This window comes from Callorhinus ursinus, unplaced genomic scaffold (genome assembly GCF_003265705.2).
Source record: "Callorhinus ursinus isolate GAN/ISIS: 27379988/994484 unplaced genomic scaffold, GSC_fseal_2.0 scaffold9, whole genome shotgun sequence".
In the NCBI taxonomy this organism is placed as follows: Eukaryota; Metazoa; Chordata; class Mammalia; order Carnivora; family Otariidae; genus Callorhinus; species Callorhinus ursinus.
The window spans coordinates 59,918,126-59,945,837 of record NW_027397071.1 but is presented as its reverse complement, the minus strand read 5'-3'; the positions used below and the strand labels follow the sequence as shown (position 1 = coordinate 59,945,837).

Below are 27,712 nucleotides of genomic sequence, written 5' to 3'. Positions count from 1 at the left end.
AATATGGAACACAAATATAAGTAAAATTATTAAATTATGCAAATCCTAACACATATCAGTGAGCATTCTATAACATAAAGACTATGAAAAAATTACCAGTTCTTCTGTTTTATCAAAGAAAAATGCATTCCATCCATCAACCATTCTCTGTGGAATCTGTTTTCCATCAAAGATCTGTAAAAACAATTTTATTGTTAGATTTTATGTCCTCTTATGTAAACGCCTAAGTATCCTTATATCATTTTAGAATGTACCTATAAGAGATATTGAGATACTTCTTTCCAAAAGGAACATGTCAGGATAGTATAATTTGATGCCAAGTTATTAATGAATAAAATATATCTGGAAGATCAAAGCTGAGAAAGGATATCTTAAGAGCTTGAGACTCTCCAAATGACACATTTGATGTTATCTACTTGGCCTGTCAAAACGCATCCAGCCCAAGACTAATGAAGTAAAACTAAAGAAAAAAAAAAAACAAAAAAAACAATGAAAACCACATTTTCATCAATGGATCACAGATGTAGAAATACATAATACCTACTGATTTGTATACCCAAAGGAAATCAATGGAACCACTTGTTTTGGGGACAGGCTCTAGTACTTTTAATCAGTTATTTGTATCAGATGATGCCGAAAAGCCCCTGGGTATTGATTTCTTTAAAGAGAAAATTAGGTAGCTTTTCCTGACATCTTGATAAAAACTGTAAAATTTTCATGATTAATTATGAATAATAATCCACTGTCCTGAGGAAAGAGAGGGGGGAGTAATGCTACTTTACTAGAAGAAAAGTATCCCTTAAGATGAGTTCTTTAAAAAAGAAAATAGTTGCAACAGGTTCACAGTCAGCAGACCTCATTTCTAATCTTAGTCCTGCCTGGCAGTGATTCTAGACAAGAGAATTATCCTCCTAAACCCTTCACTGTTTTCCCAATGAAAATAAGAGATTAATTAGGTCAGTTGATTTTCAAATTTCATTTTTCTTTGAAGCTGTAGAATCCTTTCCTAAAATGGAACCTTCCTGAAGCTTAAAGCAGATAAAAGTAGAGGTACTTTAACAGAATCCTAAGTGGAGAAAACATACCCCATTTTTTCCATATCTCACTTCTCACACATACACTAATAAGCCCCTAGAGCTTACCAGAAAATACTTTAAAACCATCAGATAAGGTGGTCCCCATCACCCCTTCCATTTTAGATGGCACAGTGATTTACAAAATTAACATTATTTGGCCCCTCTAATATCACTCTCAGGTTTAAGTTCCTTGTAGGCAAAAACTGTAACTTGGAGCCAAAATTCCTACTTATATCAAAGCCTGCTATTTATATAGAGAGAATACATACTTAATACATGTTTGCTGAATGAATATATTTTACTCTGGAAGCATGTTTACAAAAAGATGAAGTTTCCAGAAACTTAGGCTAAGAAGTTGCCTTTTTTTTTTGAAGAGTGTGCATGCAAGCGTGCATGAAGGAGGAGGGGCAGAGGGTGAGAGGGAGAGACTCTCAAGCAGACTCCCACTGAGCATGGAACCCAATGCACTGCCGGATCTCACAACCCTAAGATCATGACCTGAGTCGAAATCAAGAGTCGGACATTTAACTGAGCCACCCAGATGCCCCAGTTGCTTTTTATATTTATATGTAACTTAAATACAGTTATCATTTATCTACCATAAACTCTGACACTTCATAAAACAAAAAAGGGAGAGCATGGCAATTAGATATTGATACCTACAACAAATCTTGCCCTGAAAAAAAAAATGAAGATACTAAAGAAACCAAAGTGTAATATTTTGCCATTATAGAATATTTTACCCTTACAGATGCTATTATAGGTAATACATGGGACTAATATAAGCTATGTCATTATACCTTGATTCTTTTTAATATAATTCTTATTTTTGATTAACAACTATGACCCAATATGTTGGCTGATAACACAGTGAAGTGGACCCTGTGGGCCTTGGAAGGTATTTAATCACTGATTTGCCCTTTTTTTAATGAGTTCTCATATTTCACTTTCTAACTTTCCACTGTTTCAGCCCTTAGAGGATAATTGCTATCCCCCCTTTCTCTTACACACACAATTTCTCTTTCCATTTCTCTCTTCTCTTTCTCTCAACACCAATCATGCTCTACTTGAGTAGTGACCTCTACTCAGTCCTCCCTGTAAAACCTCATGAACAATCATATTTGTACAAGGAGTGACTCTGTATGTTTTCCATATTTACTTTCACATTTAATTGTAATATTTTAGTATCTGCTGCTATATTTAAACTACAATATTTAAATTTTTCAGTTGTGGTAAAATACACATAACAAAAATGATTATGATGGTAAATTTTACAAGTGTTCAGTTCAGTGGCATTAAGTACACTCACATTGTGTACCATCATCACCATCCATCCACAGAATTTTCATTTTGCAAAAATGAAACTGACACTATTAAACAATAATTCCCTGTTCCTCCCTCTCCTAGCCCCCGAAAACCACCATTCCACTTTCCATCGCTATGAGTTTGACTACCCTATATAAGTGAAATCATAATATTTAGCCTTTAGTGACTGGTTTACTTCACTTATCACTTAGCATACTGCCCTCAAGATTCATCCATTCAGTTGCAATTTTTAAGCTAATATAAGCTAAGAAAATATAGAAGTTCATAATATCAAGTGTAGTTAACACTCCCTAATCCTCTCTTAGTACTTTTATGTGAAAATTTATTTTTACTCATGATTTTCTAGAATACAGCAAAATCATTCTGCTTAGGAAAGCTCCTTTTGACCTAAAGAACTCTGTATTGTTAACCATGAAAAATACACTTAGCAGAGTCTTACTTATACTCAGTCGCTTCAAGTCTAGGTTCAATTACAAATGGAGTCAAAGATCAACAGCTTCATTAAACATATCCTTACCCTTAAAAGTTGATCGATGTCAATGACCAATACTTAAATGATGCCAGAGCAATGGACAATGGGGTCCCATATGATAAGCAAAAAAGGCCAGAAGCAAAAATCCATATATCATCAGTTCATATGTATCACAAAGCCCCCCACAATCAGAGCTCATTATGATGGAAAACATTCCATGGACTGTCTCTCATTTCATCAAGCACTGTTAAGCAGATAATGGGAGAGTTCTTGAAGTTGGCTACTGCAGTCCTGCCTACATTTTTCCAATAATAATATTAATACAGCTGCTAATGATAGTAGTAATAATAATAATGATAAAGCAAGCACCATTTATGAACACCTACTTTAGCACTTACTATATAATTCAAGGGCATTTGATTTCTCTGTTCCTTATATCAACACTGAAATAATACTATTATTACATTATTACTGTTGATGGAACTCAGACTAGTGGCAGTCAGGCATCTTAGTGAAGGCCACAATGTCAGAATTAGAATTCAGACCACATATCTCCAGCTCCAAAATCATGCCCCGCTCTTTCCTGAATGGCTCCTCAATCGTGGGTAGTAGAATTACCCACAAACTACCATGAAAATAAAACTCGTGTGCCACTTTAGTTTATCATAATATTCTGTTAAAGTCAGAGCAAATCATAGTAAACGGCTGCTATGATATTCCTGTGTAATAATGCATTTAAATTACCCAAATTTAAAGTCTTAACAACAGTTAGACTAATACAGAGAACAACCCTGGCCTTGTCAGGCCTCATGAATTCATGTTAAATTTTAAATATCCTACTATATACAACCTAGTTAAAAACCACATCACGCAACACAGATTCAGCAACTTAAAATTTTCTGCCAGGAAAGGATATTTGAAATTTTTGTTTCTTCTCTATTGTTAATTTAAAAGGGGGAACAAATGCTGCTATAAGTACATGGCATTCATTAGAACTTATTAAAACTTACTAAGGCCATCTGACATCCACCATATGGCTTGCTTATTCTGTGATTTTCTTCTCTGCCATGACTACTGGTTTGTGTAAAGTCAGAATATGTGATTTGCCAAATAATTCTGATGCTTCTCTCTGACCTCAAAATAATCACCTTTCTAAGAAATTAGAACTGGATTCTCCCTAATGCTTGCAAATATACTTTGTGCCAGGAATGAGGAGGAATAGATGATTAAGAACTCCTTTAAACCTATTTCACAGAGTATAAATTGGCTACAAAAAGGGAACCCATGAGTCACCAAATCTGAATGAATAGGAGTATAATGTTTCTTCTAATGTACATTCTTAGGCTTAATGCAATTTAACATGACCTTACAGAAATGAGGAAGAATTTTCTTGGGTTTTCTCTTAACCAAAATTCACAAAGTTGACCAAAGTATACACAAGAATATACTAAAGTTCATTGCCAGGCAGGAGCAGAGAGAATATTATGGAGAGAAGAAACTTTATATTTGCATCTGAGAGACTATAATGTATGAGTTCATGGATGGCTATAATACTTTCATAATCACTTGCAGCATTCTAAGACTATGAAATACAAACACACTACAAAAGATATTCAATAGTTTTGTTTATCTAAAATTCCTTTGGTAGTCTATATTCTCCCATAATGAATTTTTCAAAAAGATTCATTATGTGATTATATCATTAAGGGAAGAAGAAAACTTAGGATGTCCACGCTGGAAAAATCCTTCATGACCTGATAACTGATCAAGATCTTCTGTGTTTAGATTAATGTTTTCAAAAGAAACTCCTTTACAGTTTTCTTAAACACCTACCTCTTGCAGAACTGGGATAACAGGTGGTTTTCTCTGCTGCAGAAAGTACAGCACCATAAGGATATAAGCATATGAAGATAAACTTCCCCTAGAAGCATCTCCAATGTCACATCGCTAAAGAAACATAACAATGATTGAAAATAAAACTTCAGAATCTTATTCCATGCAGAAGTACTGACTACTTTGAGATACTACTTTTTTTAACCCATCAAACTGTCAAATATCCAAAAGTTAAATAACAAACTATTATGAGGATGGGTAAACAGGCACTCTCATAACAATTACAGACGACCATATAAATTAGCATAAAATCTATGAAGAATTTGATAATATCAAAATTACAAAAGCACATCTCACTTAACCTAGCAATTTTAAGAATTTATCCTGCAAACACACCAAATACCAAAAAATATGTGAAATAAGAAGTTCTTTTTAATCATAGAACTGTTTTAACAGCAAAAAAACAGAAACTTAAGACTCCTCAATAAAGCACAGGTTTTAAACAACTGATGACTATCTACACAATTGAACAGGGTGTAGCCATTAAAAAAGAACAAGGAATCTCTAGTATACTAATAGGAAGTAATTATCAGTATCTATTGATCAGTGAGAAAAGTAAAGTACAAAACAATGTTTTTAGTATATTTATACCCATTATAAAAAGGAGAAAGGAAATTTCTGCATTTACTTATACTGGTATATTTCTGGGAGGATACAGAGGAACTTTTAATACCAGTTGCCTCTAGCAAGAGGCACTGGTTGTCTAGGAGACAGGTGTGGAAGGGAGATTTTCCACCAGAAATCCCTTTAGACTTTTTGAATTCTGAACCACGAGTAAGTTGACTATTCCAAACAAAATTTTTAATTAAAAATAAATCCTAAAAGAATCCTCAGAGGCTTCCCCTGAGTAAGACTTCAGCTGTATATAAAGGGGGAGGAATGATTTCTCTGACATGAAAGACTTAGTTTCATTACTACAACTCCACTGAAGTACAGAACCATTATGCTAAAGTTATTCTGTGAGATGAATCTAGAAAAACAGCCATATCAAATACAACTTGAGGATGTGGCTAAACGCCACTCTTTTCTAAGATGACCTCTGTCTACAAAGACATGTATAGGAATATCTGAACAGGTACGTCTCCCTGTTGTGGAAGAGTGGATTTAGTGAAATGAAAATGCAACCAAATCATTCAGCTACTAGAAGCCTTCTACCAAAACATTAAAAAAATTAACTGTTTATTGAGCAGCTACCATAAGGCAGGTACACTATATTGGGGATACAGGTCTCCATCTTCATTGAGTTTACCCACTTAGCTAAAAAAAGAAAACAGAATTCAGTATTATAAGTGTTATAATAGGAGAAACACAAGGTTTTATTGGGATTGTTTTGTTTTCTTGGCCAAAAAAAACTTATGACTAAACCCAAATTTCAGATGTCCTAACCCAGAGATTCTTATTTAGGATGATACGCCAAATTCCCATACTTGGGGCTGAAAATCTTTATTGCATTGAGTAATTTTACTACTGAGAATTTAGTCAAGTGTTACACATGGGAATAAAGCACATACAGGAAAAAACTAAGACACTACTCTAATAAGTATAAACTTAAATCATTTACTATTGAGTGCTTCCTTTAAAAGCTCAGATAAACAAAACTGAGAAGAGATTTTTCACAAGTCTGACATCAGTATATTTCATTTTAACTATCATGAGTATTATAACAAAGGAGATCATTAACTATTTTATAAATACCTTTGCAAACACTTTCATAGTATATCCCAAGTACTGTACTCTAGGATCAATAGCTGCATAAGTAGCTAGCATTCTTGTGTTATGTTGAGCCTGAAAAAAATTACATATTTGAAAGCATTTCAAATTTATTAAAATTAAACTTATAAATCAGATAAAAAGATACAATTATATTAAAACTTAGAATACCTGCAAATGAGTCAAAAACTAATCTTCAATCTGAAGGAAATATCAAGATGATTCCTAAAAATATTTTTGTCTTATAATGCTCACATTTGAAACTTTTAAACATAAATGTATAGTCAGTGATCTGTAAACTTTTCATTTTTTATCTATAAACTTTTAAAATGACAAGTGTAAACATACCTATGTCTATACAGAAAGAAACACTTACCAATGTATTATATAAACTGATATCACCTTCTAAACCACTTCGTCTATGTTCAAATTTTACTATAGGCACTTTGGCAGTAGTTATAGGCAAAATGTTCCTTAAACCTGATTTAAAACAAACAAACAAATACAAAAACTTCATTAGGTTAAATAATTTTCATGAAGCTAAAAAATATTTTGTTGTTTTAAAGCTGTAACTTAAGATTCATACCTGGATGTCTCTTAAGAATTTTTGCCAAATTTTCAATTATTTCTTTACAGTTTAATTTCTAAAAAACAAAAGAAACAAATAATAAAGTTTGTCTAAGTCAATTTGGCCTTGTGCAAATTCATTTTAATGAGGCATTTAATACTAGCACTGAAAATCTCCAGCTATAAACAACTCAAAGTATGCAGTCTAGAGACCTGCAGTATCGCAATCATCTGGAAATTTGATGGAAATGCAGATCTCAGGCCCCACCCCAGTCTACTGAATCATAATCTACATTTTAACAAGATTCCCAGGTAATTCACATCCACATTAAAGTGTGAGGCGCACAAAAACAGGAGAATAATGTTTTCAAATACGTGAAATACATAACTAGAGATGGATCTGGTGAAGGCAAAACAGTACAGTGTTTAAGAACGTAGGCTCTGAATTTAGACAAACCTTATTAATAAGCTGCGTGACTTTGACCAGATCCTTAACCCCTTGGAGCCTCATACTACTATTCTATAAAACCAAGATAATTATAAACTCCTGCCCTATCAAGTAGTTGGAAGGATTACATGAGACATATACGTAAAGCATTCAACAGCATGTTTGGCACAAAATGAGCACTTTAAATCTGTGAGCTATTTATTGTCATTATGTTGATGAGGAAAAGTAATGCAATTATTACCATACCTACTTCTTCAAGAAAATTCTTACCTCTACAAATTTAAATACTTTTTTTTAAAAATCAGAGACAGCAGAGTTGATATGGTAAGAATAACCATGATACAAGGAATAGGGAAGATAATGGCATTGTAATTTAACTAGATTAAGCTAAACGGTATATTATACATCAGTGCCCACACTTACTACTAAAAGCACTTTTGTATATCCCCAACATGTTCTTTTTAGCCACTAGAGAGCAGTAATCATTGCGGCTTAACCTGAGGATTTCAAGGGAATCTACAGTTGCTAATTAACACATAATAAAATTTATTATGCAAGGATACAATTTATGCTAAATTATGTTTCAACAATGTCTCATCTGGAAGAAAATGTATTCTTTTTCATTGCTTCAACTTTCCAGTGTGAATGGCACAGATGATATATAACAGACAAACCCTTAGTGATTAGAAATCTGATTATTAAATTTTACATAGAAGGTATCTAAACCCTAACCTCCATCCCTGGGTAAAATCACTTCCTATTCCCTCAATTCTTGCTCTTCAAAACGGAGATTGGCAGCCTCTTTCCAGTAGATGGCACTGAGTAGAAGTTAGTTAAGAAGAACTAAAATATTTGCAATTTTTCCATTTTTTTAAAAGATAAAATGTTAATACCAGAAATAATTTCTTAGGGCCAGAAATAAGGATCTACTAGACATCTGTACTCTGCCATCATTACTCTGGTTCTAACAATTTAAAAGCCACCTTTTGAAAAAAAATTCAGAAATGCATAGGTACACTATCCTGCTGAATTCTTTTATAGTACAACAGAGGCTATACTGACACCACTACAGATGCCAGAAGCTTGGCCACACCCCAATCTTGCAAGCAGTCCCTGATTTGGAGACATAAATTCCAACAGTTATGTTGGTAAAGGAAGGAGCAACTATAGGGATCCCCTCCTTTCTAGTTGCTGCTAGGAAGGCCTGGGATACTTCCCTATCCAGTCAGGCCCTTTCTTTACTGGAGCTTGGACAATCTTGTTTCCACTGCTGATGGTACACAAAGAGAGAAAGCGTAAGTACCCACTCTCACTGCTGAGACTGCTCTGGGGGAAGGTCTGCTCCTGGCATCTCACAGTGAAATTCCAAAAGTAGTGGTTAGGTTCTACAGTACTATTAGTACTATATTTCAGCTACATTATGGGTTAAATAAATTACAGGGAAGCAGTGAGATACAATGGAAAGAGCATGAACTGTGGAGTCAGACAGACCTGGGTACGAATCCCGGCTCCAACATTTACTAGCTGTGTGAACTTGGGCAAGTCAGTTTATCTCTCAAAGCCTCAGTTTCCTCATCTGTAAAATGGGGGAAATTATCTACCTCGAAGGTGGTTGTAAGAATGAAATGAGGCCTCAATAAATGTTAGTTCCCCTCCCCATCCAAAATTAGTTTCTAAAAGCTATCCTAGAACATGACATTTGTAACATTGCTTTACGGAAAAAAATGTGTTCTAAGTGCCCCCAAATAACAATTAACTCGTACAACACAATCCATTTATAAATTAGATGTTCACTTTTATTTTCTATCTTTAGTGATACAAAGATATCACCTAATGGAAGAGATATGAAAAGACAGAGGAAATGAGATCAGTGTTCACTACAGTAGCACCAGCTTCACATTGGTTCCAATGAAAAAAACTGCAACTCTATGGTGTATTAATTTTTTCCAAAAATTCATTACAAAGCACTTTTAACTCCTAGTGACATGGTTTTTGTGTTATAAAATTACTGAATTTTAAGTAAATGTACTTAGACATTCGAATGTCTTCTAAAATGATAGTGCTAAATGCTTTTACATTTCAAATACTACTATTGCTAATGTATTTACACGAAGAATGACACCATATTTTTATCAATACTACATACATAATTTAAAATACATTCACCACTGGAAGAAAATAAACTTCTACATCTCTTTTCAAACACTTAACTCTTACCTCTGCATTTTCGTGGCCTTCCAGGGTCATACAAATATCCAGATCACTATCACGAAATCCAAATCCATTCTTAGAAGAGCCAAATAAGCACAATCTTGCCTTTTCTAAGTAAAGGAAAACAAAAGTCAAAAGTTTCATAATTAGCACGGAAGAGGAGCCTTCTATTACCTACTAATGGACTAACACAAGATGATCTTATCTACTTCTATGGCTTAAATACCTTCCATTGCCAGATATACTGAGAAATTCCAAAATATTCATCTAAAGCCCAGATCTCTTGCCTAAGTTCCCACAATCCTTGTTTCTAACTGCTTTTTCCATTTTTCTACAGACATCATAAAATCAAAGTCAAAACTAAGCCTTCAGCTTTCACCTCAAACCTATTGCTCCTATAATCCCTATTCTCAGCAAATAGTATCTTTATCTACTCAACTACCAACGTCAGAAATACATGTGTAGTTCTTAACACCCCTCTCAGCTTCTACATCCAAACAATCACCAAGTCCATTAATTTCTTTCAACTTAACTATCTCATAAATTCATCTACTTTTCTTCATTCTCCACATCACTACCAATAGTAAAGTTCAATATTTAGAGATTTATCTTTTGGAAATAAAAGAGTTTTTTCAGGCACAATTCAAGTAGTTTTATAAATATCACCTTAGTACACAGAATTAATTCTCCCAAAGTGAGTGATTAATCCATTTGATATAAATTATGATAGAGTTATCCTTTCATATTTAGTGTCATTAACAGGTACCAGTTCAAGCAAGCTGTTGCTTAACTGGATTGGGTTTCTCTCACTATTAATTCTTCACATTATATATTTAGATAAGAAATTCTGTATTTTCAAAACCTAATTCTCCAATTCAGTTCTGACGTCCAACTTGAAATTTCAATGGCAACTGAGAGACATAAAAGAAGCTATGTTCATCAGCAAATAAAAATGTGCATGGGTTTAATATAACAGACTTAGATTGGTCAGTACTTTCCATACTAACAAATATAACAGAAAATGGAATCCTGTAGTATATAACAGATTATCTTTTACAAGTACAAATTCATTCTGATTATAAATCAACTCTTTATCCTTTCCTAAAATATTTGGCCATAAAACTCTTGATTTTTCACCCCTGTACCCCAAATCTGCTCCTTCTGCTATTTTGCTATTTCAGTTAAATAATATCACCCAACTACTAAAAGCCTTGAAACCATCCTTGACTCCTTTTCTTCCCTCATATCTACCATGTAGAGCGTCAGCAAATCCTATTGGCTCTACGTTCAAAATATATCCTATATCTGACCACTTCTCATCGACTCTTCCAGAACATTATTATGTCTCACCTGAACTTATGCAACAGCCTCCTAAATTGCTCCTCCTGTTTCTATTCTTATGGACCTATACTCTATTCTCTCAGATCATGTCACTTAAGTGTTAAAACCTTCCAGAAGCTTCTCATTAGACACTTAAAATTCAAAACCCTTCTACCAATATCTATAAGGCCCTAATGATTCAATCTCTAGGCTACCTCTCAGACTTCATCTTTCTATTACAGTCTACCTGACACATTTCACTGCAGCCACACTGATGTCCTGCATGGCCTTCAAACATTGACAAACATAATCCAATCTTGGGGTATTTGTACTTGCTATTCTTTCTCTCTAGAATATTCTCTCCTTGGATATTCATATAACTTGCTCCCTCACATTATTCATGGCTCTCTTCAAATGTCACTTTATCAGAGAGAACTACCCTAATAGTAGAGAGAACTACCCCCATCGCTATCCTTTTAACTCCTACACTTTAGTAGCATTTATTATTTCCTGATATTACATTATATACCTTTTTGTTAGTTGAATATCTGTCTACCCTTCTTAATATAAGCTTTCCGAAAGCAGGTTTCACCTTTTGTATTGGTACTGTATTCCCAGCACCTAGAATAGCACCTAAAACATAACATTCAATGAACACTTATAAAAATAAACAGAACTCAGACTAGGTGGCTATAATAACAAAAACAATCAATTTTTAATATATGACATACCATCATATTCTTTTTGAATAAACTTTTCCAAGCCAATTAAAATTTGCTCCCTGTTGTGTTGTTCAGAAAAGGGTGGTGATAACTCATCTAAGTTAAAAAAAAAAAAAGAAAAAGGAAAAAGGAAAAAGAAAAGTAAGGAAAATGGAATCTGAAAAGGTATTCAATTTTTTACCCTAAACTCTTTACTTAAAATTTCATTATTTGTTAACTTCTCTGACTTTAAAATCATAAATGTTACTGGGGAAGGAAGGGGTAGGGGGACAGCAGAAAATATATTTATAGGTTTATGTATGTTTCACATGATCATTTTCCCTATGAAATATCTACAAAATATATTTACCTCTAAAAATTCTTTAATATTGTTTTCTTCAGACATTCTGCTCTTTTCCCATATACTTGCTTGTTTTTCCTACCTGTAAGTCTATACTCAATATTGTTATGTAAGGCACCTGACCCATTTCAAACCTAAGTTCCCTCAAATGTCTGGTCAAGATTCCTATCTTCCCTGTAAGATGCTTCCAGCCACAGCCTTCAATGACTTCTTAAGTGAATTTCCTTATTCCCTAAACCACTTGCCAGTTTATAGTGACTAGTAACAATTTTCTAGTCATTTCATTTATATTCATATTATTTTTCCAAATAAGACCACAGTCTTAAGAACAGTCTTTTTTCTATCTCCTCCTCCAGACTCATTCCCAAGAGTTAATACAGTAATAGGAACAAAGCAGTAATTTACAGTAATGACTTAAACTAATATTCAGCTTTTGAAAAACAAATGTAGCATCTGTGGTTGCAAGTTGAATACAGGCATACCTCATACCTCATTTTATTGCACTTCACTTTTTTGCCCCAGATACTGTGGTTTTCACAAACTGAAGTTTTGTGGCAACCCTGCACTGAGCAAGTCTATCAAGCACCTTTTCTCCAACAGCATTTGCTCACCTTATGTCTGTGTCACATTTTGATAATTCTGATGATATTTCAAACTTTTTCATTATTATTATTGTACTTGTTATGATGATCTGTGATCAGTGACCTTTGATGTTACTACTGTAACTGTTTTGGGGTGTCACAAACTGTACCCAAATAAGACAACAAACTTAATCGATAAATGTTGTATGTGTTCTGAATGCTCCCTGACTGGCCATTCTCCCCATCTCTCTCCCTCTCCTCAGACCTCTCTATTCTGAGACACAACAATATTGAAATTAGGCCAATTAATAACCTTACAATGGCCTCTATTCAAGTAGAAAAAAAAAATCACATGTCTCTCACTTTACATCAAAAGCTAGAAATGATTAAGCTTAGTGAGGAGAGCATGTCAAAAGTCAAGACAGGCTGAAAGCTAGGCCTCTTGCACGAAACAGCCAAGCTGTGAATGCAAAGGAAAAGTTCTTAAAGGAAATTAAAAGTGCTACTTCATTGAACACAGGAACGAGGGGCACCTGAGTGGCTCAGTCGGTTAAATGTCTACCTTAGGCTGTCATAATCTCAGGGTCCTGAGATCAAGACCGGCATTGGGTTCCCTGCTCAAGGGGGAGCCTGCTTCTCCTTCTCCCTCTGCAGCTTCCCCTGCTTGTGCTCTCTCTCTCAAATAAATAAATAAAATCTTTAAGAAAAAAAAAAAAAAGACTGTGAAACAGCCTTATTGCTGATATGGAGAAAGTGTGAGTGGTCTAAATAGAAGCTCAAACCAGCCACAACACTCGCATAAACCAAAAGGCTTTGGTTTCAGAGCAAAGCCCTTTCTTTAATTCTATGAAGGCTAAGAGAGGTGAGGAAGCGGCAGAAGAAAAAGTCTGAAGCTAGCAGAAGTGGGCTCATGAGGTTTAAGAAAAGAAACCATTTGCGTAACATAAAACTGCAATGTTGAGACCCAGCAGATCACTACTTGAGATAATTAATGAAGGTGGCCACACTAAACAACAGATTTTCAATGCAGACAGAACAGCCTTACATTGGAAGATACCATCTAGGACTTTTATAGCTAGACAGGAAAAATCAATGCCTGTCTTCAAAGCTTCAAAGAACAGGCTGACTCTCTTGTTAGGGGCTAATGTAGCTGGAGTCTTTAAGCTGAAACCAATGCTCATTTACCAATCTGAAAATCCTAGAACCATTAGGAATTATACTTAATCTACTATGCCTGTGTTTTATAAATGAACAAAGCCTGGTTGATAGCACAACTGTGTGCAACATGGTTTACTGAATATTTTAAGCCCACTGCTGAGACCTATTGCAGAAAAAAAGATTCAACATTACTGTTCATTAACATTGCACTTGGGCACTCAAGAGCTCTGGCAGAGATCTACATTAAGTTTGTTTTCATGCCTGCTAACCCAACATCCATTTATTCCACAGCCCATGGATCAAGGAGTCATTTTGACTTTCATGTCTTATTAAGAAATACATTTTGGAAGGTTATAGCTGCCTCTTACGGATCTGTGCAAAGGAAACTGAAAATCTTTTGGAAAAGGAGTCACCATTCTAGATGCCATTAAGAACATCTGTGATTCATGGGAAGAAGTCAGAATAGCAACATAAACAGGAGGAGTTTAGAAGAAGTTGATTCCAACCCTCATGGATGACTCTGAGGGGTTCGAGACTTCAGTGGAGGAAGTAACCTGCAGATGTGGTGCAGACAGCAAGAGAACCAGAATAAGAAATGGAGCCTGAAGATGTGACTGAATTACCACAATCTCATGATATAACTTGAATGGATGAGGGGCTGCTTTTAATGAATGATTACAGAAAGGGTTTGAGATAAACTCTACTCCTGAAGATACCATGAAGATTGTTGAAATGACAACAAAGGATTTATAATATTACATAAACTTAGTTGATAAAGTTGATAAACATAGTTGATAAAACTGACTCCAATTTTGGTTTGGTTTTTTTTTTTTAAAGATTTTATTTATTTGACAGAGAGAGACACAGTGAGACAGGGAACATAAGCAGGGAGAGTGGGAGAGGGAGAAGCAGGCTTCCCGCAGAGCAGGGAGCCTGATGCGGGGCTCAATCCCAGCACCCTGAGATCATGACCTGAGCCGAAGGCAGACGCTTAACAACTGAGGCACCCAGGCGCCCCAAAACTAACTCAAATTTTGAAAGAAGTTCTACTGTGGATAAAATAGCTATCTAACAGCATCACATGCTACAGAAATCATTCATGATGGGAAGAGTCAATCAATGTGGCAAACTTCATTGTTATCTTAAGAAATTGCCATAGCCACCCTGATCAGTCAAGCAGTCATCAGTACTGCGCAAAGACCGTGTACAAGCAAAAAGATTACAATTCACTAAAAGCTCAGATGATGGTTAACATTTTTTAGCAATTAGGTATTTTTTAATTAAGGTATATTGTTATTGTTTTTCTTTAGACATATGCTACTGCACACTTAATAGATGTCAGTATAGTGTAAACATAATTTTTATATGCACTGGGAAACAAACAAATTCATTTGACTCCCTTTATTGCAACACTCACTTTATTGTGGTGGTCTGGAACCCAACCCACAATATCTCCAAGGTACACCTGTAGCTGAATTACAGGTGATTTTTTTTATTATTATTAAAGTGGTGAAACTATTCTGTATGACTCTATAATGGTAATACATAACATAATGCACTTGTCAAAATTCACAGAACTGTGCACCACAAAGAGTCAACTTTACAGTATGCAAATTTAAAAAAATCATCTAGGAGGTTGGGGAATCTCCGGATGGAATGCAGGCTGTAACAAAAGAATCATATGTAAGACGTGCAAGACAGCTTCACTCACGGGAGTGAGGGAAAAGGTAATAACCTAAGTAACTTTGAAAATGCGTGGAGTTTGTAAGACTAAGGTCAAAAGGAATACACATAAAGTACCGTACTCTAATTGATAAAGTTATTTCCCATAGGGGTATTAGATAATAGTTCTGATAATGTTATACATGTGTACTTACATGGGACAATTAAATAAATGGGTAGCAGATGATGAGAGCCAGGTTTCTCATTGTTGGGAGTGGGAAATTTACAGATAAGCAGAAAGAAGAGTCTTGAATGAGCCATATGGTAATACATTCAAGTTGGAGCCATCAGTACAAAGTAATGTTTAACTTAATATAAGATGGTCACATATAGAAATTTTTACAGATATGAACATATACTAAGTTAGTATATATACATAATTTTCTCGCTCAGAGAGGGCCTAAAAGCAACACCCAATAATAACAAGTATGCTAGCTTCCAGATCCTGGTTTCTAATACCATCCTCCAATAAAAGGAACCAGGGCTCTTCAGAGAAATTTCTAATTCTAGGACTGGGGTGGAAAATATACATGATAAGCCTGGAGCATCTTGCAGTGCCAGAAAGTAAAGAAGTGCTAAAAAAACAAATGAACAAATAAACAAAAAAACCCACACACTGATGGGAGTATATTAAAGAGTCACAGGAACCAATTGAAAGAGTTCCCAATAGCCAAACAATATGAGCAACAAAGTAGTATTAGATCATAACCCAAATATCAAATATCCATGAGTTCATATAAATGAATGAATAAATAAAAACAAATGTAATGTATTATATCTTAATAAAGCTGCTGGGAGAGAAAATGTGCCACAATCCAGCTATTCAACTCCTAGGTATGACCCAAGAGAAATTAAAGCATATATCCATACCCAGACCCACATACAAATGTACAGAGCAAATTTATTTGTAACAACCAAAATTTGGAAACAAGTCAACAGGTGAATGGTAAGCAAACTGTGGCACATCCATATAATGAAACACAGCTCAGCAATAAAAATGAATGAAACATTTACACACATCACACCATGGATGAATCTCAAAATAATTATGCTAAATGAAAGAAGCCAGGACCCTACCTCAGAAAAAAAGAGTACATTCTATGTAATTCTATTTATATAGAACTCTAGAAAATGCAAACTAATTTATAGTGACTAAAAGCAATTAACTGGTTGCCTGGCAAGAGACTGGGATAGGGAAGTCTAGGGGGGAAGTATTATGATGGGGAACTAAATGTTATGACATCAAAAATTTTATCTGGGACACAGCAAGTGATTTAAAAAAAAAGTTTGCTGAGTGAAGGTTTACCCCAGGTACACCATAAATGTTGAATAAAGGTATGTAAGACTCTTCCCAAAATATTATAGCCTTATCTCCCTCTATTATCTTTCTTTTATTCTACCAAACCCAAGGCAATTCTTCTCCCAAAGAAATTATACACCCTATACTTTTGTGCATAATCTCCTAGATCTGAAAAAGCAGTTCAAGGCCCATCTCAAATGCCTCATCATTAATTCCAATTCCTCTGATCCACCCCAGTTAAAATTGTGTTTGCACTGCATTTCGTTTACCACTACTACAGCGTGTAATATATTCTGCTTCCAATTATGGAAATTTTCATACATATCATATATCCGTCTAGAGAAGAACTGTGCAAGAGCATTGCAATGATGGAAATGTTTATCTGGACTGTCCAATTCAGCAGCCACATGTAACTACTCAGTACTTGAGATGTGTAAAAATGAGGAACTTAGTTTTTAATTTTATTTTAATTAAATTTAAATAATGGCTACCATATTAAACAGCACAGATCCAGAGTCTAAGCTCTTTAAAAGCAACACATAATAGGGACCCTGTATTCCCATTGGCAATTACCACAGTGCTGTGCATTTAGTAGGCATTTAGTTAAGTGTCTGTTGTTGGGTCTCTAAACTATTAAAAAAAACCTCTACCAAAACAAACTGTAAGCAAACTGTTTTCAAATAAGAAAATAAATATTTAAAACCTAGGAAAGAATCTACTCAGAATAGCTCTAGTAATAAAAGACTTACCAAAACATCTTTTACATACTAAATCAAGTATTTCCCGAAATCGATTTGTCATTGGTGGTAGAGGTTTTAGATCAATTTTCCTGAAATCCTCTGGACAATCATTTTTTGAATGGCCATCTTTTTTGCAGATGCTGCATACTATCGTTGGTGGCTATACAAAGGTAAAAAATACTCTAATAATCTAATAAACTACTGAGGGACTCATCATCACTTAGAAAGCAGGTCCAGAAAGACTCTTTTACGTAACTCAATTCTGATAACCTGTGCTTCCAGGAGGTTTAAAAAAAATAAGAGTATTAATTAAATACAGTGTTAAATGTAAAAACCATATTTTAAGTTAACCACTTTAATTCTTCCTCCCCACTAAAATGACATTATCAAGATCAGATTTACCCAGAGATGTACTATACAGGAAATCCTAGAAGACGCAATATGTATGGGTTAATGCAAACATTTCAGTCAGCTCCCAAGATGAAATACGTGCATTAATTTAACCTACTGAGATCTTTAACAAAGTAGATTATAAAGAAATTTCAAGCGGCACCTTTCACTCCAAACACCTTCTATCTTCATAGTCAATCAATTATAAAACCCTCACTTGGCTAGTTGGTTCAATTTATTACATTAACATGGTACTCAAGAAACCAACTGTAGGGCTGAACTCAAAAAATAACTTCACTTCATACAAGGAGTAACTCTTATGCAATAGCCACAAAGTTAATTGCAAACGCTATACCACCATTTAAAATGTATTCCAATGGACTACAAGCCAGGTAGTTAAAACAGTAAAAACGTATCCCAACTAGCTGAAAAAAACATATGGTGAAGAAAGAGCATCATTCTTTTCTTTATTATAAAATGCCTAGATCCCAGAGAGCCTCTTCCTCCAGGATTAGCTTGAACATTTACCTAGCCATGAACTCTGATGTAAATTATATACAGAAACTTCTACTTGTGGGAATGCTGTGCTATGAGCTAATTAAGAGTACCATAGGAATTTTTATTAGCTTCTCAAAACTTTTTTTAAATGACATATTTAAATTCTAGAAAAGGAATTTCCAGGGGGAACAAGTACAGAGTTCAAAAAATGTACACTGCAGTTATATAATTATGAGGCTTTTCTAAAAACCTGCCATTTAATTCATCCTTTCAACAGTCCATATGTCCTAAATATTGCAACGAAAAAAAAAATGCAATAGATGTATCCTTACAAAGAATGAAGAAACACCGACTAGTAATTAGGTTAAAAATTTTAAAGCTTGTCAATAACTAATTATGGAATAAAACAATAAAACTGGATAACTTTCTAGGTTTTTAAAAAAAATATTCTACTTGGTTTACACATGATCTATACAATCTTTTTTTCATCTTGGGTGCTGATATATCAATTATGTACACTGCATTTGAAGCAATGTGACTTAGAACTTTCTTTTATTAACAAAGTAATTAAGCTTATTTTCTGTTGCTGGGGTATTTTATTTTCCATAATTTATCAAGTTAAAGTTCAGACAGTTAAGACTCCATTAATTTATAAAGGATACACCAATATCCAAAGAAAAGCTCAATGGCAGAGACAGAATCTGGATTCTTCATATTTTTGGTTCCTGATCTTAGTTTCTGCCAATCTATCTTTATTAAGTATATATTCACTCACCCCATGTCAAAAAAAAACCAAAACTTTAAAGTAGAATACTATTAGAATTTACAAACCTTGTATTCTTCTTTGTGAAAGAAAAAATAAGCATAATGTTTAAAAATATTTGCTGCCTTTGCCAAAATGATTTTCATAAAATATATTGAATCCTTTTATATGAAAAAGTGAAATAAACCAAGTAGTAATAGAGTGCCGAAACCTTTTGAGGTTTTATATACACTCTTTAAAGACAAGTACAGGAAAAAATGTAAAAAGAAAAAATGAAAATATATACCAAAATATAACAGTCTACCATCACAGAAGCTATTTTTACGTTTTTGAATCTAAAAACTATAAATACAGTCATTAAAAAAAACCCACAAAATCTTACAGATTGTTTACAAAATGTATCCTACCTTGCCAGAGGTTAAAATAAACTTATCAAACACATAATATAATTCCTGGGTGGGGTGGTTATCATCATCATTAAGGTCAGAAGCATCTTCTGTAGCTTTGCAGTTGCAAGAGGTAGCAGATGTGTCAGTGCTCACAATCTGATGTGAACTATCTGTTTCTATATTTGACCTGCAGTCTGTACCAACAGATTCATCTGGGTCAGGGGATTTATAATCAATGCAATTACATTGGCTGAGTTTCTTTTTTAAACAAGTTTCTGAAGGTGCTAAATCATCTTCTTTCTTATTTGATTTTGGCTCTAATTCACTGTCTTCACTGGTAGAAAGACAGGAAGATTCCTGTTCAAGTTCAGCCAAATCTAGTTCATTTACCAACAAACTGTCATCTTCAGTAATACACCTCTGTGATGTACATTCCATTTCATCATATTTATCAGGCTGACCTCTTTCTGCATTTATTTTTTCTGTGCTTTCTCCAAGTAGAATGCAACAATTTGATGCCATATTGTCAGACTTCACTGGTTTCTTACTGCTTGTTTTCCCCTTCTCTTTTTTCATAGAATCCACTGTAGATTTATTTCCACCCTTCCTCTGAGGACAGGCAAAATACCGATAAGCTGCCCTGAATCTCTCCACAACATATTCATAAACAAGCTGGCTGTTTAAGCTCCGTGCAACATTCCTCTTGATTGAAAATGGATCTAGGAAAAAAGGAAATGGTCAGTTGCTAAGTATCTACTAACAAACTACAATTCCAAGTCTACCCAAAAGGTCTGAACTGCTATACTGTCAGCAGAGTACATTTTCCCAAAGCTTTCCTAACCTAAGGTCTAAGTGGGAGTTCCTATAAACTGAGTAGGAGAAATACAATAGCAACATCTTTGTTTCTGTCATAAAATAAAAATGTTAAGGGGAAAAGAGAGAAAATAATAATAATAAGGGTAATTAATGAGAGGTTGGCCGAGGACACCAACTCAGTAATTACAAAATTTCAATGATAAAATTGGTAGATGAAGGCATACCGTTATGCCTTCCTATACTGTCATTAGCTGAGTTTTTCAAACCTCTAGGACCCATTCATAATTTTCATCTCTTGTCACAATATTCTTTAGCTACATACTCCTTGCAATTTAAGCAAATAAAATATAACTAAAATTCTCAAAACTTCAAGTTAAAAAATATGATTTTAACATTTAACTTCAGTGAAATCAGAAAATTTAAGGAGAAATAAAAAAGTAGGAAAAAAGAGATCTAAGAAAGTAAAAATCAAACCGAAATTTAAATTTTGGTCCAGTCCAAAGTGGGTATGCTAAAAAGGCTTATATCTTGGTCTAGTCTAAAATGGGTATGCTGAAAAGGCTTATATCAACCACATCCTCCTTATTAAGAAAATATAAAAGACCTCGAAAATGCTTATTGAGTTTTTGGATTTTATAAGCCTTAAATACAAATATGCCCCAGGAAAAAAGAACAAATGGATGACATCCAAAAGACAATACACATTTTCTCCAATACTGAAGATCACTAAGTAAAAGGATTAACAGGCAAGCTTCAGATTGTTAACGTGTGGGCATCTGTTAGTTTTTGCTGTTAATCTAAGTCCACAGGCTGTTCTCTAAACCCAAAAGCTTTTCCTCTCCTTCCAGAAGAAGAAAAAGACAAGAAGACAAATTATGATAGCTACAAGCTTTAGAGCTCATTGATTTACTTTATGTAAGTGTACAAGATATAAGTACATGCTTGAGTGTGTAAGAATATCTGTGGGTCTAGAGAAGGCCAACAGAGGACAGGCAACAAAAGAATGTATTGTCTAAACAGACTAAAATGATGGACAGAAATTCAATCCCTTATCTATAAAAAGTGAATGAAATGCTGCATGATTTAAATTTTCTAGAAACCATTCTATTAATTTGCATTTTAAAGATGATAATATTCTCAGGATTTGATGTAAAACTTTTTTGTCAACCTCAATTTTTTTTTTTTCTAAATCAGTCTTTTTTTCTCTTTAGCCTAGCCACATTTAACAACTGAGGTACTTTTTTTTAAATGTTTTTGAAGTATAGCTGACATACAATGTTACATTATAGTTTTAGGTGTACAACACAGTGATTCAACAACTCTACAGTTATGCTATGCTTACCACAAGTGTAGCTACCATCTGTCACCATACAATGCTATTACAACACCACTGATTATATTCTCTATATATACTCCGGTGAGTTACACATTCCATAGAGATGAGGTACTTTAGAAAAGACAACGGAAAAACTAGATTTTCAAATTATATTTTAACATAATTTTATGACAGAAACTTACAGGAATACTCTAAGATTGTTTTGAATAACTTTTCTGTTTTTCTATATTTTTGAAATTTTTCAAAGCAATTAATAAAAATAAAGGCATGTAATAAGCTAATAACCCTAATCAACACATAAATTTGAAACCTTAAAATCAGTATTAATTCTATAAAACTATCATGGACTTGATAAAGAATTTACCTGACATATATAATGACAACCTAGTGGCATATATAGTGCTACAAAGCCAAGGGATATAATTTATAACACTGTATTAGAAACAAATGATGAGTGGCACACAAAAACATATTCTCCAAATGAAATATATCATCTCACCTTCAATGGCTATTCGCCTTTTAGGCCAGTTTTTGTTTTCTCTTGTTAAAATATCTTGTATCCGTACACATATTACATATTCTTCCAAAGCAAAATCCAGTGTGTAAAATTTTAGCAGCTCTAACCACAACTGTCCCAGGGATACCTGATTTGGTGTTCCCAATGTTAAAGGAGACTGGAAAAGAAAAAATACTTTTAAGTTTCACAAACTACAGAATCATTAAATTTTCAGTTTAAAAAGACCTTAGAGATTACCTTTACAAAAACTGAGGCATAAAGAAGTTAACTTGCCAAAAAGCAGTTTGTGACACAGCTGGAAACACAGTCCTAGTTTACTGACTCCTAGAATTTTATGTTCTTCCCACTAAACCAGTGACTCTCAACCTTGGCTGCACATCAGATCACACTGGGAGCATTAGAATACACTAATACCTAATGAGCTCCATACCATTCCTACCTCTCATACCCTTCCCAAGATTCAATTTAACTGACCTGGGCGATGGACTGGGCAATGGGATTTTTAAAGCCCCCTAAGTGATTCTCATGTGCAGCCAAGGTTGCAAACCACTACACAACAATTATTACAGCTCCTTATTGTGGTAATTACTTTAAAAATCTAAGTAAATGCCCTGGGCTTTCAAAAGCTAATTCCTTCATTCAGCAAACATTTATTTAGAACCTACTATATCCCTGGCGCTGTGCTGGGGATATAAAAAAAATAATGAGCACTCACGCTTAAACATAATGGTCACTATGCATCATTCACTCTTTTTAAGTGCTGCACATATAGTAACTATTAATTCTAACAACTCTATGAAGTAGATACTACAGGGCAAGGATTTGACTCAGGACCACCTGGCTACTGAATTTATGTTGCTAATCACTATACCTACCATACTGCCACTCAAATAAGGTAAGGTCCTACCTTCACATAGTATTAGGAGAGGAAGAGATAATTTAACAATTACAGTAAAGACTATGTGCTAAAATGGGCCTGTAAATTAGGGGGGTTTTAACAAAAGAGGTAATACCTGTATTCTAAAGGAATTAGCTAGATAAAGACTGGCTAAAAGTGACCACTAAGGAGCATAAAGACATGAAACAGTCATCCACTCATTCAATTCTACAACTATTCACTGAGTGCCTACTATGTGCCAGGCACTTGGGATATATCCGTGAAAAAAAACCTCAAGATCTTGCCTTAGTGGATCTTACTTTCCAGGGGAAGAAGATAACAAAAAACAAGTAAATTACATAGCAAGTTAGAAAAAGCAAAGTGCTGTGGAAATAAAAAAAAAAAAAAGTTGAGTAGAAGAATGGGAGTATGGGAGTATGACCTGGTTTCATTGTTAAATAGCGTGGTCAGGATAGGTCTTGTTAAAAAGGTACGATATGAAGAAGAGGGAAAAGTGTTCTAGGAATAGGAACAGACAGAGCAAACACAATAAACAGAAGTGCGACTAGCTAAAGAAAATCAAGAAAGCTAGTGTGGTAGAGAAAGGGTAAGAAGAGAAGAAAAAAACAAAGGGATAGTCAGAAAGAACTCAACTTTTATTCTAAATTAAATGAGGACCAACTGAAGCATTTTGAGTGTGGAGAGGAGGAAGGACATGATATGACTTAAGTTTTTGAAGAACCATTTTGACTGCTGTGCTGAGAACAGACTATAGTTGACTCTTGAACAACACAGGGGTTAGGGGCACACCGACCCCTATGAGGTCAATATCTGCATATAACTTTTGACTCCCTCAAAACTTAACCACTAACAGCATGCTATTGACCAAAAGGCTTACTGATAACACAGTCAACTAATACATATTTTATATACTTATTATGTACTGTATTCTCACAATAAAGTAAGCTAGAGAAAAGAAAATTATTAGAGAAAAAATACATTTACAGTAATATACTATACTGAAAAAAAAAATCCGCATAAGTGGACCTGCAAAGTCCATGTTATTCAAGGGTCAACTGTATAAAGAAAAATGGTAGATATAGGGAAACTCATTATGAGGCTATGGTAGTAATCCAAGCCAAAGATGATGGTGGCTAGGACCTGCATGTTAACGGTGCACGTGGTGAGAAGTGGTCAAATTCTAAATATATTTTGAAATAGAAATGACAGGATTTCCGGACAGATTTGATACAGGGTATAAAAGAGAGAAGTAAAGGATGATTACAAGGCTTCTGACTGAGCAACTAAAAGGATGAAGTGCCATCAACTTAGATGTGAACACTGCCATGTGGATAAAGAGGAAGACCAGGAGTCCAGATTTAGCCATGTTAAGTTTAAGATCTCTATTAGACATCTAAGGAGAGACATTAAATAGGCAACTGGATACAACTATAGAATTCAGGAATGTGGTATGGCTGAAGATTTAAATTTGGGAGTATCATACAGATGGTATGTAAAACCCATACAACTGGATAAGATCACCAAGGGAGTGTAGATACAGAAGAAAGGGGAGAGAATCAGGGATTGAGCTCGGGAGCATGCCAACATTAAGAGGCTAAAGAGGAAAGGAGAAACCAGGGAAGGAGACTGAGAAGAAATAATCAGCCATGGGTGTGCTAGCCTGAAAGTCAAGTTAAGAAATTTTTCAGAGACGAAAATAATCCACTGGCAAATATTGCTGATACATCAAAAATATAAAAATTGAGAAGTGACAATTGGATTTAGCAATGTGGAAGATAATGATATTGACATACAAGTTTTAGTAGGTTGATGAGGGTCAAAGCCTGATTACAGCGAGTTAAGAGGAAACAGATGTCAGAAATAGTGAATATGGACAATTCTTTCAAGAAGTTTTATTGCAAAAGGGGGCAAAGGGATGGCCGGGAAGGGAAATGATGTCCATATTTTTATTTAAAATGGGAGAAATAGAAGCATGTTTGCTCACTGAATGAAAAATTGCTAACTTAGGAAGGAAAGAGAAGAATTGCTGGAGCAGTGTTCTAGAATAAACAAGAAGGGATGGGAGTAAATACACAAGTGGAGAAAATTAGATAGCAACATGGGAAGTTCTTTACGAAAGCAGGCAGCAAAGCAGACTATGCGAGTGCAGACAGCAGCAGGTGGTGGTGGGAGTGTGCAGAAGTTCTCTTTTGACTTCTTCAGTTTTCTCAGTGAAGTAATAAGCAAAATCATTAGCTGAGTATCGGTGGTTTGACTGGAGAGGAGAAAGAAGTCTAGGAAAGTGGGAGAGTTAAAGGGACTAAGAATGACTGTTCAGGGAACTATATATAATTCAATATAGCTAGAGCAATCATTTCAGTAATGCTTTTATTTCTGTAATAATATGTCTGTCTATTTCAGAAGACTACATACTTCTGGAGTACACAATCCATGAATATTCATCTTTGGTCCCCTAGCCCTCAAAATAATGTCTGGCACATAGCAGGTCCTTAATAAAAGAATGTTGAATGATTAAATAAGCAAGCCACCCCCTAATGGAGGAAAGGGCCTTTATTTTTCCACCAATCTGGCAACATAATTCCCATATGCTAAAGTTTTGATCACAGCCCAACTCCTGAAGGAAATTTTTCTTGTCTAAATGAAAAAGATACAAAGAATTACCATGACATGATTCAAACAATATACATCTTCCAAAAGGAGGTATAAATTCATTAGGGAATCTAAGCACTAAAAAACTAAACCAGATCAACCCCTCACTTCACAGATGAGGAAAATGAGGCCAAGAGGCTTATGCAAAGTCAGTCAATCTACTATTAAAGAGCTTCAATCGAAGGCATCACAAATTCTACAGATAGAAAAGCCAAAAACAAAAACAAAAAAAAGCTTACTTTGCCATGTTTTTCCTTCATGGCATTACTTTGGTTGTCTGTTTCTGTCTTCTTGGTATCATCTTTTGGTTGGTCTGCCTTAGCTTTGTTTTCCTCAGCAATTGAGTTTTTCTCAGTTGCACTACTTGAATTATATTCCCACTTCACAAACTTCTCTTCTACTATGCCCTTCAGCTGAAAGTCATCCATTCTTTTTGGGTCAAAGCCTTCAATCTATATAAAAAGGCATTCCAAATTGGTAGTGGAAAAATTATTAAAAAAAACAAAAACAAAAACAAAAAGATGGACAAACAAACAAACCAGATTTCCAGCTTAAAATGTTTGAACAGAGCACTCTGTAAGAGCAAACTACATATATGCATGCACATATATGTCACAAATTCATACTTACCCAACTTCCAAGTAAGCAAGGAAGAAGAGGGGGTTTTCTTTGTTGTAGAAAAAACATCACCATTAAAGCAAAACAGTAAGAAGGGATTCCACCATCAGTTTGGGAGTCAATATAGCATAACTGTAAAACAAAGGGGGAGAAATTACTGCCATTAGCTTTAATTTTCTTTGTTCCCCTCATAAGTAGATTTTTTTTCCTACTATGATCATTGTAAAACGTTTAAACAACAAAAATTGTAAGGAATGACCTGAAATCTCACCACCCTGAAATAACTATTAACACATTGGTGACAATCTTTCCATTCATTTCTTTATTGCATATAGTCATATATATATTTTAGTTAAATGGAATATCAATCATACATAGTGCTTTTACTCTGTACACATTTTTAAAATATTATTTTCTTACCTTGCTTCTACTTCTGCCTCAATGTTAATAATAGTCTATAAACTCTTTCATGCCTTTTTCTATACTCTAATAACCATATACAAATGTATTCCTATATATTTCTATTTTCTGTATAAATGCAGGAAAGATTTTGTTTTATGTCATTGTCTTACCAAAATTGTGTATTATACACATCTCTGTGTATTATTCTTCTCCCTTAACAATATACTAACAAATTTCCTCTAAGTCAATTAGTACAGATCTAACATATTTATTTATTTATTTTCCTATCATTCTTTTAAATGCTTAAATTATAGTCTATGATCTGGATGGCTACTCAATAATCTCCCTACCCAAGGACATTCACATTTTGTTCCCAATTTTTGCCACTTTAAGCAATGCTGTTTCATCCTTATATATATTTCCTAATTACTGGTTCTTATTTATATGAACTATTTTCCCAAGATGTGTTTGCTGGATTTAAAAATGTGTGATAGAGGGGTGCCTGGGTGGCACAATCGGTTAAGCATCCATCTCTTGGTTTCAGCTCAGGTCGAGGTCTAAGGGTCATGGGATCGAGTCCCGTGTTGGTGTCTGTGCTTAGCGCTGAGTCTGCTTGGGTTTCTCTCTCCCTCTCTGCTTTTCCCCACCCCCACGCTCACTTGCACTCTCTCTAATAAATAAATCTTAAAAAATAAGTAAATAAATAAAAATAAAAATGTGATGTATTTGAATTTTAATAAGATTGTTTTCCAAAATCACTATAAAAATTCCTCTTTTCACCAGTAACGTGAGTGTGTACACATAACACTTTCCAACATTAAGTATTACCACTTTAAAAAAATGCCAATGG

At 34.5% G+C, this 27,712-nt stretch overlaps 1 protein-coding gene across 8 annotated transcripts in view; it reads right to left on the bottom strand.

Moving 5' to 3' along the window:
* The window catches only part of TUT4 (terminal uridylyl transferase 4), a 122,168-nt gene that overhangs the window by 18,072 nt on the left and 76,384 nt on the right, over positions 1-27,712 (bottom strand). For 7 of the 8 annotated variants that reach the window (XM_025871624.2, XM_025871619.2, XM_025871623.2 and 4 more), the window contains exons 10-21: positions 26,473-26,592; positions 26,082-26,294; positions 22,278-22,452; positions 19,645-20,345; positions 17,596-17,746; positions 11,755-11,841; positions 9,710-9,813; positions 7,064-7,121; positions 6,854-6,957; positions 6,463-6,552; positions 4,708-4,821; positions 97-174 (exon numbers count right to left, since the gene is read on the bottom strand). In XM_025871624.2, the coding sequence (XP_025727409.1) occupies positions 97-174; positions 4,708-4,821; positions 6,463-6,552; positions 6,854-6,957; positions 7,064-7,121; positions 9,710-9,813; positions 11,755-11,841; positions 17,596-17,746; positions 19,645-20,345; positions 22,278-22,452; positions 26,082-26,294; positions 26,473-26,592 (1,995 nt within the window). The remainder of the gene's footprint in view (positions 1-96; positions 175-4,707; positions 4,822-6,462; positions 6,553-6,853; positions 6,958-7,063; positions 7,122-9,709; positions 9,814-11,754; positions 11,842-17,595; positions 17,747-19,644; positions 20,346-22,277; positions 22,453-26,081; positions 26,295-26,472; positions 26,593-27,712) is intronic. The other variant, XM_025871628.2, reaches the window with a different exon arrangement.